General features: G+C 44.3%; 1 protein-coding gene across 1 annotated transcript in view; it reads right to left on the reverse strand.

Moving 5' to 3' along the window:
- The window catches only part of CELSR1 (cadherin EGF LAG seven-pass G-type receptor 1), a 157758-nt gene that overhangs the window by 25761 nt on the left and 116545 nt on the right, over positions 1 to 15452 (reverse strand). The window contains exons 9-19 of the mRNA XM_021384652.1: positions 13362 to 13528; positions 12749 to 12934; positions 12319 to 12432; positions 11791 to 11965; positions 10889 to 11030; positions 8977 to 9097; positions 7595 to 7778; positions 6964 to 7065; positions 5044 to 5138; positions 4083 to 4292; positions 1461 to 1644 (exon numbers count right to left, since the gene is read on the reverse strand). Of these exons, the coding sequence (XP_021240327.1) occupies positions 1461 to 1644; positions 4083 to 4292; positions 5044 to 5138; positions 6964 to 7065; positions 7595 to 7778; positions 8977 to 9097; positions 10889 to 11030; positions 11791 to 11965; positions 12319 to 12432; positions 12749 to 12934; positions 13362 to 13528 (1680 nt within the window). The remainder of the gene's footprint in view (positions 1 to 1460; positions 1645 to 4082; positions 4293 to 5043; positions 5139 to 6963; positions 7066 to 7594; positions 7779 to 8976; positions 9098 to 10888; positions 11031 to 11790; positions 11966 to 12318; positions 12433 to 12748; positions 12935 to 13361; positions 13529 to 15452) is intronic.

Below are 15452 nucleotides of genomic sequence, written 5' to 3' on the forward strand. Positions count from 1 at the left end.
GGAGCCGATGCAGGACTTTGTAGAATCACAGAATCATAGAATCCTTAGAGTTGGAAGGGACCCTTAAAGATCATCTAGTCCAACTCCCCTGTAATGAACAGGGACAGCACAGCTAGATAAGGTTGCCCGGGACCTGATCCAGCCTCGCCTTGAAAGTCTCCAGGGATGGGGCATCCACCACAACTCTGAGTAACCTGTACCAGTGCCTCATCATCCTCACTATAAAAGACGTATTTCTTATACCTAACCTAAATCTACCCTCTTTCCCCTTGCTCTATCAGAACAGACCCTGACTGCCTCATGTCTTTGCTTTCCTCCGGAAGCTGGGATACTCCAGCTTCCCATACTGAACTCTCCATGTGACTGTGAACATGAAGCCCTCAGCACAAGGTCAGCAGGTAGAGGTGAATATATTTCTTACACCAACTGGCGTAGTTGGGAAAATGCAGCAAGCTTTTGGGCTCATAAGCCCTTCTTCAGGTTTGAAAACATAAGCTGAGGTTGATAATAATTCAGGTCGCTTGTGAGAGAAAGAAACAGAACTGCAGAGCCATGGAAATGCTGCCTGTGAGGGACCCCTGGAGGTCACCCAACATCCTGCTCAGAGCAGGGCTGTCGCCAGCACTGGCTAGCTCATATTGTTGGGACCTGGGGAGAAAATGAAACAGACAGAGGACAAGAAAAAAAAGAGGAAAGAGGCCAGCTGTGCCATGCTTTCTGTTCTTCACTTGCATGTGTACTGTGGGGACATCAGTGAAGTACGTTACAGTCCTAGAAGAACGGGAACTGCGCTCTGTTAGAGAGGGCATTTACTGGGATAGGGAAGGAAAGAGTCTCAGTACATCTGATGTTTCCTTCTCAGTTTAAACCCACAGAGGATTTACTTGACCCCAAGGACTTTGCTCTCATGATGGATTTTGAAAGGCTGGAGGTTGTTTGAAGGCTCAGATGGATGATTCTGAGAAAATACCTTTCAGCATAGGAACATGAGTTTCTGGATATGTTCCAGGGCAGTAAGGCACGTGAAATTCAGAGGTATATGATCAATAGCAGGGCTTTTTTTTTTTTTTTTGAACAGCAGTAATTCTTTAGGAGGTGGTGGGTTGATTCTTTTAAAAACCTGATGCAGTACACTCAACTATAGTAGGTAGACTTAAAAGGCAACATCTTTACTCACAAAGTTTGTCCATCTCATCATCTGTTCACCACTATGGCTGCAACAAAATGCCACACAGAGCAGCGGCATAGCCCACAGAGAAAGCAGGTCAGAAATCTCCCTGGAGGCCTCCATGGCAATTAAGATCAAAGTTCAATTGACTTGAAATGAATGCACTGAATAGGTTAGAGAACACACATTTTGTGTTTCTCAGTTGGTATTATTAAAAACAGTAGTTAGCACCTCTGTCTTGCACACTTTTAAAGCACTGATACAAAGCAGCATTTTCAGCACAGGTACTCACTCATGTTAGCAGCAACGATGACAAAAGGTCTCATGTAGGTTTTCTTCATGTTCTGGGCAACATTGTTGAAATAATCCTCGTAATGCCTTAGGAGATGAGCTGTGCCACCCTCTGTTCGCTGAATCTGTTCCCACTGCTCCTTGTTGTTGGGATCCAACAGGGCACTACCCACTTTGATTATATTCTGAGAATCAAAGGAAAAGTCCGAATTATGAGGCAAAAAGAGTATTGGATTTCAAGTGACGAATATTTAAAATGATTGGCATTACTGCTTCAGGGGAGTTCAAAATTAAATATTTTAATGTAGGCATGTTCTTCTAAAGCCTTATGAAAATATGCTCACCAGTTACTGACCCTGAATATGTATACATATGTATATATTTTTTTACACAGAGGAAAGCCCTTTGCACTTTTTATGAGCAAAGTAAGAAAAAAAAAAGGAGGCTATAAGATAACTGCCTATTTTTAACTCCTCTTTAAGACAGGAAACATCAAGAAAACGCAGAAGGAAAATCTAACCATATTCCACAGACCCACAGCATGGCTGGGGCTGGCAGGGCCCTCTGTGTCCCTCTGCCCAACACCTGCCCCAGCAGGGACACCCAGAGCAGGGTGCCCAGGGCCACGGCCAGGCGGCTTCTGGAGATCTCCAAGGAGGAGATCCACAGCCTCTGGGCAGCTGTGTCAGTGCTCAGGCACCCACACAGCACCAAAGTGTTATCTGATGTTCATATGGCACCTCTGTGCTCCAGTTCGTGCTCACTGATTTTGTGTTCCAGCTCGTAACCATTTTCTTTGTCTCTGAGAGATATGAGACAAGACAAGCAGAGTGCTTGTTACGTTCACTAAAGAGCTCATCTAGGGAAATTAAAAAATGTGATATGTTAAAACCAAAAGAAAGCCACAGATATAAATACTGCTTTCTCCTCTTTTCTCATTTTCTCATCCTCTTTTGTCATGAGAGTATTCGAAGGAACCCTAAAGGAGAATGGAAGACCAAGACTAAAACCAATGTTAAATGACTTCAATTATAAAGGTGCTGAGCAGTGTTCAATCTTTTTGTAATTATCGACTCCACTGTTGTGTCAAAACCAATTATTAATTAAGGTAAAATTTGACTAAATGGTGGTAGGAATTAATCGCTTCAAGCTCTGTGATAGAAGAAGAAAGTATCTGGATACACATAACCCTTAATTTAGAAGCAGACAGGGAAGGTGCTATATTCCCTAAGTATCCTCTGAAGTTGCAAGCTTCTATCTGGGATACGAGAGTCTGCTGTTATTACTGCTGCTATCTAGGAAGAGAAGCACTACATGGTTCCCCAGGAGCGCACTGCAGCAGAAGACACATGCTGTACTTGGTACCGGGCCTCCTCACTACTTGAGAACATTATTTATGGTTTTTTTATCTGTTATATTTTTTTGGCTTCCTCCAAAGACTACATAAGAATAAATTCCCTCTCCCCTTGTGCTCCCTCAGCCTAGGGTGTAACCTCCTTTTTCTCATAAGGATTACTGATTAGTTTTCAAATTCCTGACCTAATCTAAAGATATTTAGGGAGTTCTTGAAAACATCATCTGCATGCAATTCAGTGCCAAATGCACGGAACAATAAATTAAAGCAGGGGTTTCCAAACCACTATTTCCCAAACCACACGTTAAAAACCCAGTTCCTTCTCAAGATCTGAATTGGGAGATTCATTCACCCCAGAGCCAATAGTTAACAAGTTTATCAGCAGAAGGTCTCCTTAGGAAAGAAAACACAGTTTTTTCTAAACTGTTAAATGTTTCAGAAGTTCTTCATTGTCTGTTGGCCATATAGACCAAGACACTGAGGAATTTTCTCAGCCATGCTTTCTTCTGCTCCCACCTCATAGGGATGTGGTGTGGCTCCCTTACTTCATGCACTGAGTGGGGCTCTCTGTGTTCAAGCAAAAGCCTGCCTGAGCACATCCTTCCATCATAGCTATATGTTTCCTCCTGCCAAGGAGGGTGCTACAGATTGTTCTCTAGACATAATCAAGTCCTCAGTAATATCTGGGTATTTCATGAATGTTCCTACCAGCAGAAGCCCTCTGGCACTCATTTCCTAAATTTGATTGTGCCTCTATCACTTAAAATATCTCAATATTGTGGAGTTTCTTTCAGTGTACCAACTCTTTAACAGATACTGTTCAAGTCTTTCCAAGTCGAATTTTTAAAAACCTTTCGAGTCAGTAGCTGCTTGGGGTTCACTACACATTTAAATGAAAATGATGAAATTAGGCAAGTTTTCCAACAAAACTGAAAATAACAGACTAAGCCAGTAATACCCAGGAATAGTGCACTTGATTATTTTTAAATTTGATGAATTTTACTTTTGGATGCTAGTATGACACTGTTTATTTTAATCGTGTTTTCTATGACATATATATGTCATGCACATATGTGTGCATACAAATATGTACAGCCAACTTCCCATTCTAAATTGAAAAGATCGACTCATTTGTGAGACAGATTAGAGCACCTATGTCATATTCACTCCTCCTTGGTCAAAGACAAATTCAATTATCAATCTTCAATTGCCATAAAAATTTCTAGGAGAACTGCAAAGTCCCAGCACAGTACGCAGTATCCCTCTTACCTCATTGAACTCCACGTCCCTCGTTGCTGCCAGGTCAAACCCTTGCTGCTGGCTCTCATACCGTAAGACCCGGATCATCATCTGGTAAGCTGTCCTCACGTCGTTACCATACAAGCTGTGTGTGTATTTGGTGGCATTTTGTAGCACTCTCACAATCTGTATGGTTTTGTCTCCATCCAGTATGGTCTCATTACGGTGTAACTTCTCATTCTGAACCAGAGACAAGAATGAAGGAAAACATTTATTTATTTATTTATTCATTTATTCATTCATTCACTCATTTAAGGAACTTCGGCACCGAGGAGTTGTTTCATCCAAGTGGTACTTGTCTTGAGAAAAGGCGAATAGGACAGCTCAGTGGAAAATGTAACCCAGACTCAAAAAAGCACAAGGGTCCAGATGGGAAGTGAGGGGGTCAAGAACTCAGTTGAGGAATGGAGCGTGAGGGCCTCAAACTGGAGTCTGATTGATGATCATTCATAAAATAAAGGCAGAAACCGTAGGATTTCTCATGGAGGGTAAATATTAACAACATACTTACTAGTACTGAGACAAATTAAGCAACAGATGAGCAATCAGAAACAAGGTATAATAAGAAAATCAAGAAACACCATTATACGTTCAAGGGAAAATGACAATGGATCACCAGAATGAAAGATCTTTGTGCTGGATTACCACTTACGCAAATCAAAACTGTCCATATGAAGTCAGTGAAAATATGACAATTTATATCAAATGGACATTTGGACTACAGCACAAGTAGCCACTGGACACTAGCTGTATTGCATACCTCTACATTTGGCTATTGGGTAAGGAAGAATACATATACATATGCCGGACTTCACTAGATTAGAGGAACTGTTTGCAGACTTCGCTGTGCTCCAGGTGTGTGTTCTTTATGTGCAAACACTGCTGTGTCCTGACAGGCTGATCATGCTAAATACCAGAAAACACAGCTTACCATGACTTTTAGATCCACAAAAGTGTTGGTGGTACAGTTGAAAAGCTCGGGAGGCAGCCAGCCCTTCTCAATGTTACAGTGGCGAACTGCATTTCCTGAAGGAAACAACAGATCAAACAATGTTGTGAAATATTCCAGATCAATCTTTAAGGATTTCTATTCTCAAATTTCTTAGGGGCATGCACATATTTCACTTTCCAAACCATCATTTCTTTCCGAGAAGAGTTAAAGACTGCTGATCCTCTTGAACCGTTTTCCCCAGGTTTTGGGAAGGTCAGGCAGGCTTGGGGTCTGCCCGACCACTCCCAGCCGTGTTATCCTCATGTTCTCTAACAAATTTGACTAATTATTTACAAACAAACACGAGAAAGACTGTGTAAAGATTTATAAAACCATACCGCTGCTCAGATTTCTGTGCAATAGTCTGTATGGGAAGATCACCCTGATAAATGCTATTTTCATGTCAAAATATGCTGGTACCCTTGTCTGCACGCAGCAGACACTTCAGGCAACTTTATTTGCCACTTGAAAATGGTTTGTGAGCAGCTTTCTGTTTCACTTATTACCTTCTACTATTTATTTGATGAATCATTTCAAAACGTGATGCTTGGCTGTGCAACCTTCACAGTGAATTGCAAATTACCAGATTCAAGACTTACGTTGTGCCAATTAACTTTGGATATATGTTGCATGCGTCTAAGTGATTGAATTACTAATATCTAACAACAGAATTATAATTGATAGAACAATATATAACTATGTTACTTCTCTTTCATGAATATACAATTAAACACCAGGTTTCCATTAGAATATTCATTATTATAAATATTACTTTCTCTGATTGTTCTGTAAAATTAACTTAATGTGTGCAATTCCTAAGGGTGTACCTGCCTACTACTTGCTAGAAGAGACACTGGCATCACCCACAAGAACAGAGCATATTTAGTAAGAAAATTTATTTTGATTCCACTTCATAGTGTTTATCAATGAAAATACTCTAATTAAAAAAAAAAAATCCATATCCTAAAATCCTTCGAAGTGGAACTGGGGTGACCGTGAGTCTTTTGCACGCCTACAGGCAGGGACCTGCTCCTAGCAATATGTGTGGAAGAGTTACACAGCCCTTTGTAACTCACGGAGCCCACAGAATGCTCACAGCAGGTAAGAGTTACTGAGTCTAGAAATGAGACAGAGGCTTTGTTTCCCATGGAACAGCCTTCAGAAGAGATTGTGGACTTGTTTTCAAAAATCTGCTTTGGTTTTCTGTAAGACAAACATTTTCAGGGACACACATGAAAATAACAGACTGCTGTTCATTCACAGCACAAAACAACACAGCTCACGTGCTTGGTAAAATAGGTTTTTCAGCCACATTAATTATGGCTTAGAGCAGAGATGTTTGGTGGAAAACTGTGAGCTCTGTTGTACCTCTTTGCTTTGCTGCCTGCAATGCCAGGGAAGTGACTGACATGCAAACAGGCTTCCTCATTTTCTCTTTGCCCACAGGAGCTGTATTACTGTGCATAAGTCTCCAGAAACTCAGTTACCTGTGTAAGGAGTGCTCGAGCAACAGAAACCAGAAAATTGGACAGTGCCTTTCTAAAAATGCAGATACAAAATTTCTGTATGTGCCTGCCTGCTATTATTTCCAATGTACTGTAACAGTTCTTTCAGGCTGAACGATCTCTGAGCACCCTGATTGAGCTGCAGGTGCTCCTCTTCTTTGCAGGGGAGTTGGGATACATGGCCTTTAAGGGTCCCTTCCAACTCAAATGATTCTATGACTGTATGTTGTGATCTCTAGCCTCAATGAATGAATGTCATTCCCAATATACACTTTTTTTTTTGCTGTTTGCCCCCCGATCCCCACCCCCCCAGGCATGTAGATAACACAGTTAATGTTTTAACCAAGGAACTTACCCACAGATCCCTTCGGACACGGCACAGCAGCTGGCTGACCAAACTTGGTCTGCGGCCACCAAATGCCAGCCTCAAAAGCTTTGGGACATCCATTATAAATTACTGAAAGCAGAAAAAGAAAGGATGCAATTTTTCTGTTAAGGTAAAATCACAGAGGAGCAACAAGGAGGTACTGCAGCCTGCCAAAGGACCTTCCAGCCATTCCCAAACCCTGCCAGGATCCCTGCTCTCTGCAGCACTTCCCAGGCTGTGACCCATCACCTGCTCCTTGCTCAGCAGCACGGTCAGACAGGTATGGGCGAAGGAGAGCTCAGGATGATTACGGGGCTCTGCACCTTACTTCTGTTATCTCTGCCCACTCCTTTCTTGTGGGAAAGCCTTTCCCTGTTGTTTCACCCACACGCTGCAGCGCAATGACTGCCACAGCAGCTTTATGCTGATGGCAGGAGGAAGGTGGCTGAGCAGACGGGCAGGGCAGGAGAGGCACGGAGGAGAGACATAGGGCATCCGAAGCATGGCACAGGACAGGCACCGGACCACGCACTCCTGTCTCCCCACACTCCATCTCCCCACTGCCACCAGTCCCGACTCTACAACCCAACTGCTGGGCAGCGTGTCAGGTGGGCCGTACCTTCGCAGCCCCTGGCAGTGACCTCAGCGAAGGGGTTGTCGCAGCGGTTGCACTGCCGCCCGATGACACCAGGCTTGCAGGGACACTGTCCTGTCTCCATGTCGCAGGAGCGCGTGTGGGAGCCGGAGGGGAAGCAGTCGCAGGGGTAGCAGGTGTCACTGCTCTGAGGCCGGTAGTAATTGGCCTGGAGAAACAAAAACAGGCTATGAGGTGCTTTACTTGTATGTCAAATAGCTTGTTTTTCGTGCACAGAAATTCTGCTGTTGGAGCAGCATAAAATGGTTCACTGAGAACAGCACTGGATAATAATGATATTGCAATTAACAGAAAACATAAAGTTTGATCATTCTTTCTTGCATCCTCCAGTTAGCTTACTGCATTAGGCAGGCTGAACATGGCAGGGCTGCTGGGCTGCCTGGGGCTGCAGACTCACAGCTCACCCACCATCTGTAGTGGGGCCCATACCTCTTGTGTACTTGCTGCTGCTGCCCAGAAAGCACATTCTTGGAGGATTTGCAGTTTTCTCTGTTATGCAGTTTGACTCTTGTCTAGCACAGACAAGCCTGTAAGAAAACCTCTTGTATCGTCCATTTATGCTGCATGTACAGCACGGAGAGAAACCAATGATCACGTATTCAAATTGCATCTGCAAATGCTTTTGATCTGAGGCACTGAGATTACACGAGACAATGGAGTGGGCACCCCACTGACTTGATTTAATGCAACAGTTGCTGTGTGTCCTGCTGGCATTTAGGAAATAAGTGCCGGGCCAGATTCGCTGCTGCTGGTTCAAACAGGCAGGGCTCCTCTGAGGTCATCCCAGCCTATTGTAAAACCCATTGTGAAAAGCCTATTGTAAAACCTCCAGGAGAGAGGCACTTCCCATCCCCACTCCGCTCCATCCCTACAATCTGCAACAAGGCTGGAGAGAGCATTCCCCGAGGAAAGCTTTTAACCCCCATTTTATTCTCCACTCCTAAGCAGCTAGGTCTTCTGCTGGCCCACTGCAGAAGACAACTTGGCCAGCTGGCCCAAGCTGCAGCATGGTGATCACTGCCTGCGACACAGCAACCACCTCCAGCATTCCTCTGCACCCAGCTCTGATCCTCCCTGATAAATCAGGCTGCACTTCAGAGAGAGCAGAGCCAGACTTTCCTCCTCTCCGTTTTGCTTTCCAAAGGCAAATAAGATAAGAGCTGCACAGTATGATTTGGTGAAAGGCAGTGCCAGCAAAATGTTCGGGGTAAACATTAACTATACTGTGCACATAGAGGATAAAAAGCACAACTGCGTATGCTTTGTCTTGGTTGTTGCAGTTATTAGTGATATAGTTACTTTTTAAGCTAAAGAATTTTGACTTATGACTGGTTTCTTCTGCTTACCTTGCAGCGGCATTCCCCATTGGTCTTATTGCAGTCTGGATCAAACCCTTTGCTAGTCTCGCAATTACATGGACCACAGATGGGATTTCCCCACCAGCCTCTGGGACAAGGCAAGTCAATCCTATAAAAGAAAACAACATCCAAAGAAAGTTCTTTTAAGCTTCCTCTTAAAAGGTGGGAAAGAAGAGCTTTGAGTCAAATCTGCACTCAACTCCATTAGCTTGCAGGGCATAATGTATCTCTCTGCAGCAGCCAACACTTTATATCTGTCTATCTCTATGTACACTGTAAAAAAAAAATAAAGGACAATAGATCTATGAAACTCCAGTGGCAATACTTCTCTAAATGCTTTCAAGAACAGCTCCTCTGTAAGGGGTATGCACCTCTGTAAGCAAATAAAGAGCTCCTTCCTCTGAGAGGAAGAGAGCACCCATGTTGCCAGGTGACTCCTGGTCCCACTAGCTCCATTTGTGGCACCACTGGGTCAGCACAGGCTGGGGCAAGCTGGGCACTCTGTGCCAGGCTGTGCTGATCCTCCAGCAGTCCACATCCTGTCCTCAGCATACTCACTGCCACCAGCACAGCTTTGGAGGAGGATGGAAAGTGTGGTTGGGGCCATGGAGGAGGGAACACTGGCTGCTTTGATTCAGGCTTGTTAGAAGTGCCACAGACACCTCTGCTGGCTGCACGCTGATGAACGCTACAATGGTGCATAAGGTGGTACCATCACTGGAGGAAGAGATTTTACAGCCCTCTTGCCTCATGGAGCAGCACAGCCAGCCAGAGGTCGACCATCAACACACAAGCTGAAGGATAATCCTTGTTTTTGCTGGTTCTTTTTCCCTTGGGTAAAATTCTTGGGTTAGTTTGTCCCACAGCCACTCCAACACTAGTGCTGGCAAAGACTGCTCTGGAATGGGGCAGTGAGCAGAGACCTCGACAGCTGAAAGGGTATCAAGCAAGAACCTCAAGGATGTTGCTGCCAAGGCTGCCATCAGAAATAATGCACAAAGGAATCCCTTCCCTGCTGCTCATCCACAGAAAGAAGATCTGTTTGCAGCCTGTTTCAAAGACCGTGCTGAATGCTGTTTACGGTAATTGCCGGGCTTGTACTTCTATCCTTTATAATACAGAGAAAAAAAAAATCAACAATGCTCCACTTGACATGAAGTCAGCAGATAATGACAGGGGACAACTTCTCCATGTTGCTAATCCGGCGGAATGAAAAATGGAAAATGAATCTAGCAACAGCATGGCCAGCATATGCAAGCCCAAACAACAAAAGGCAGAGGAAGAAGCTTGCAGTGTGCAAAGGGAAGGAAACAATATCACATGAGATATTCCTAAGCGTGTAGACAAATGCACTTAATTTGCACATCATGAATGGTCTTGGGATAGGAGCAGGCTGGTTGCTGAATGCTTATCTGAGACCAAGAAGCTACCCAGCAGCAGGGCACAGACCTCCTAGGCTGTCCAGAAGACATGGATTTTTGCCAGCCCAGGGACCAGACTCAAACTTCGAAGTCATTTTATATGGCCAGGTTCCCCAAATGGGTGCACTGCTCTGTGTGTGTGCTGGGGGAGCTGGAGCAGAGGTGCAGCGCCAGCTCTGGCCAAGACTACACTAAGATTTAGGTCAGATCAATGCTGTTTAACACAGCACAACTGGTCTAATCCCTGAACTGCTGGTGAAGTAAAGTGGCCTCTGAGTGTATGGATGTTTGCCTGGTCTCTGTGAAGAGAGTTCAGGAGCACAAAAGGGCAAGGAGCCTCGAGTTACCATCTACTACAAGCGCTCAAAGTAGAACAGGAAAGCTAACTGAAGCAGAAAATAAACTGGGAAGACTGCTTCCTTAGGAGGAGAGGTAGCTGGGAGGATCATGGAGCCAAAGAATGAGAATAATTCTCTTACTTGCTCTCACAGTACTGCCCATAGTAGCTCTGTCCACATTCGCAGGTGTATCCATGGGATGAACTAGGTTTATGCACGCACGTGGAGACATGCTCACATGGGTTCAGGTTACATACATCAACACAGTCTCTTCCAAAGTACCCTGGGGAGACAAGGTCATAAAATTATGGCAACCATTGTAATTTATGATTTGCATGTCTCTATAAGATCATCTATTTTAAGCTTATACACTAATAAAACATCTTCAATAATCAGTAGATACCCTCTGAGATACTGTCAGAAAAAAGGTACCCTTCCCTCTCAGCAAAAAAATAAAGTGGGTTGCTCTTTTCAACAGCCTATTAACATGCTTGAGGCACCCTTGTGTCTTTGGTCCCCAGTTCTTTATGCAGGGCAAGTTTTACAAATAGTTTCGTATTCTCTCCCTGCACATACGAGAGGTGACTGTGCCGGGTGCTGACAGCATGTCCTGGCTACATGCACCAAAACAGGGAAAACATTCAAAGTATCTTGATTAGGATGCAGGGTGTGCAACTGAAACTCAACAGCAGAAAAGGCTAAAAAAGAAAAAACACCAAAACAAAACAGAGAAAAAAAGAACAGAAAAGAAGAAAAAGGAAGTGCACAGAAAGAGCCCTTTGGACCAGAAACTGTCTTTCTGTTTGGTTGAAAAGTTGCCTAGAACAAATGATCCTTAGTCCATGCCTGCAGTTTCAAATGTGGTACAACAAGTCAGAGAAAGAAAATACTGACTGGAAGAAGAAGAATGAGTAGATAAGCACCAAAGCAGCGGCAGGATGCTTGCAAAGGGTGTCCTGCTGCTGCTGCTATTTTTCTTCTGATGAGCTCAAGGAGAAGTGTTCCAGCTCGTATCTGAGCACACGGGATGGTCAGTGGGTTACCTGGGTCACACACACAGGAGTAGCTGTCCCAGTCATCGCTGCAGTAGCTGTGCTGAGGACATGGGTTGGAGTCACAAGGGTTATCCACTTCACAACCCTCCTTCACATTGATCTTGATAGCCTGTTTCATGTTCAGTGTAGCTATATTTGTAGATGTCTCCCCCATTCTTACTCCCTGGTAACAAAAGGCAATTATTTTTGAGTGCTTATTCTGGATACAGTACTAGGTGTTTCACCACTTCCACTAATCTACAAGGCTACAGTTTACAGAAACATCACCTGATGAGTCAAAACCAGATATTTTAAAATTCCGGTCTTCGATTAAATCGAAGAAGAAAAAGAGAAGGGACATTCTCCTTTGCGACCAGATTTGTACCTGGGAAAGTGAGTGGACATTACTATTTTGATCCCTAGATATTGATGGAGGAAACAGAAATGTTTGGGAAGGATGAAAAAGGAAAACTCGTATTTTCACATGCATATTTTCTTAGAAGTTCAACATTTGCGACTACACTTCTCATCTCATACCTGCATACAGCCATAAAAACCTTGCTGAACAGAGACTTGGTCTCCAGAGACACCTCCCACAATGATGCTTTTCATTTTCAGTCCAGGTAGTTGATTTCCAATCTGCACAGTGCTCTGTTGAGGAAAAGGGCGACTGATAAAATGCACTGCCATTCTCTACAACACAGCTACTTTCTCTAGTGATGGAGTTCAGAAACAGCTGGCAGTAGATAACGGAAGAAATATTGAAGCGGTGAGGAAATTGGACATTTGAACCTGACTTTTTATTGACTTGTTCATAAGATATATTATCATTAGGATTAGTAAATTAATATTACTTCATTAGGCACCAGTCATTGCAGAACATGGCTCACCGCATAAGTATTTGTCCACAGACTCTTCAAAATACTTTACTGTAGTGCTTAGTGGCAAAGATATAATGCTGCTGTACCTGGTACATCCCGTAGTCCAAGGACATGACAGCTAGATACTTGATGTCTTTTCCGTCTTTAGCACTCTTCAGCTCTATCAATAAATGATGCCATTCCCCATCACTGACTCGTGATTGGGTCATCTTCAAACTGGCAACCTGGGCTATGCCACTGTATACCTCAAACTGCACGTAGTTGTTCAGTATCTGTTGGGAAAAAAAAAAGTCTATTATTTGGCACATATTTGTATTTAGTGAGACAGAAGGCAAGATTACATTTTCTAAGAAAATCTCCCCCCCAGAATACAATAAAAAGTAGAACACTTGCAGTAACTTCTCATTTAACTTCAGACATTCAGTTTCTAACTTTACTGAGGAGAAGAACGACAACAGAAACACATTCTTTGCATTTGTATTAATGCACACTACTAAGTTTGTTAAGAAAAAATATCATAAGCCTCGGAATCTGAATTTTAGAGTGATCAGAAGTAAAAGGATAAAGAAGTCATTTGTATTTACTGATGTGCACTTAGCTGGATGGATGAAACTATGCAGCTCGTGTGGCCATATCCACAGATGGGGATGGAAGAGGATTTCTTAAGTTTTTTCTAAGCAAAAAAGACCACAGTTCTACCTGAATGTTGATCTTGGATGCAGTTCCTGCATTTGCTTGCATCAGCATGCCATTGACTTTCCGTGTTCTGAACATCAGCCCAATGTACCACGGCACAGAGATGGTAATATCAAGTTCACTCCAAATGATAATGCTCTCACCACTGAAACGCTGAGGAGAAGGCATTACTGTAACAGAAAAGACAAGACAGACAGTCTTTATATCCTTCAGGACAGAGGTTAAGAGGAGAAATGACTTGCAGGGCAGCACTTCCACACTGCTACTGCATTACACAGGTGAGAAATGTTCCAAGAAAGGTAAGCTCAGGATCTCTGCTGGTAGATTTCTGATGATGAGTGGGTGGACAAAGCCAGAACTACAAGGGCAACACTTGCTGCAGATGTTTTCAACATATCCTTGATTACCTGCTTCTAATTAACAGATTAAACATGGAAGAAAGGATCTGAGGCAACAGGAAATATTAATTAACTATAAATACTCCAGGGCCAGCTTATTCAGCTGTCTCAGTTATGCGGCCTTTTCACAGGGAGATAGCTCTTGTGAAGTTACCAAAACCATCAGCCCTAGATATCTAGAGCTGACAGCTGATGCGTTGCCCTGATGTCTAATCCCGCACGAACATTTGGTAGCTTTGGTGTGGGAGCTGCTGCTGGCTCCTGAACAATGTCCTCTCTCTTTTGATAGACTCCAACAAGGAGACTGCACAGTCTGTGGGCAACCTGCGCTCCATCACCACCCACAGAGTAAATATTTTTTTCCTGACATTCAGTTGGAACTGTTATCCAGTTTGAGCCCATTGCCTCTTGTCCTGTCACTGGGCACCACTGAAAAGAGCCTGGTTCCATCCTCTTTGACCCCAGCTCGCTTAAAACTTGAATCTAGTGCTTGAGCTCTGGCTCTATGGGCCAGTGCAGATTAACCAGCCCATGCTGCAACCACATCAATGTAAACCACGACATCCGTGTTGATCACGACCATTGCCTCCTTCTGTTCCATGCATGCAACAGCCAGCTGGCTCCATCCTCCTCTACCCTGCCAATCTTCACAATAGCCTTAACTCCCAATTTCTTTGCTAGTGGTTTTCCAGACCACTGCCGAGCAGAGACCAGAGCCAAGAGGCAAACCCTGGGCATTCCCACCTGCTGGAGGCTGGGAAAGCTGTCTGCAAGCTTGGCTCCTGGGAAAACAAGACTGGCATGACAATGAGCCACCTTCTTCCTTTTCTCACCAGTGGTGACTTAAGGTGCTCACAGACATCATTCCCTTCCCACACTTCCTCCCAACTCCCCTCCCTTCCCTGAGGCCAGGGTGCACCTTCCCTTGCTTGTAAAACAGAAATCCCTGTTCCTTAGCCCTTCGGCCTCTCTCCACCCCAGCCCTTCCCCAAGCCTGAGGCCAAGGGTCTATAGGGAGGGCTGGGGGCCACATCCAGTGCCCACAGAAAGGACTCAATCAACCCCGTCACCTCAGGGGCAATCACACATGCTTCAAATCATCTCCCTGCCTTTGGAGCTGCTACAGAAAGCAGATACATCACTAGTGGTAGTAATAACAGCTCTGGGCTCTGTGTTAGGTGGAAGCTAGAAGAAGACCTCCACCATCCCTTTCTGCCACCCCCACCCTGCAGACCCACCTTTCCAAGCCAGAAGCGTAACTGCGTGCTCTGCCTGCAGCCCTCTATTCCCAAGCTGCTGCTGCTCAGGCAAGACGAGCAATTTTAACCCAGTTCTGGCCCCCTGGGTGAGGCATGCTGTGCTAAAGTGGTTTGCAAACATTGTGGCATGTGCACCTCAGCTTGGAGTCTGCTGTTCCAGGGTCCATGTCCCGCTAAGAGTAATAAAGATTGTCTCATTTGGAGTTGATACATCAAAAGAACAAAATCCTTGCTTGTGCTGTGAACTATTCTAGGCTAAGTGTCATGAAGAGGATAGTGGAAATGCAGCCCTACCACACCTGCACCTGGGTGAGCATTGGCCAGAGTTTGTCTCTTCGTCTCTTGGAAAGCCATGTCCAGTTAAGGCAGGTGCTCTTTCCTGGAAGCTTCCAGCACAAGAGGACTCCAGAACAGCAACCCTGCACCAGATATGGTCG

This window comes from Numida meleagris, chromosome 1 (assembly GCF_002078875.1).
Source record: "Numida meleagris isolate 19003 breed g44 Domestic line chromosome 1, NumMel1.0, whole genome shotgun sequence".
In the NCBI taxonomy this organism is placed as follows: domain Eukaryota; kingdom Metazoa; phylum Chordata; class Aves; order Galliformes; family Numididae; genus Numida; species Numida meleagris.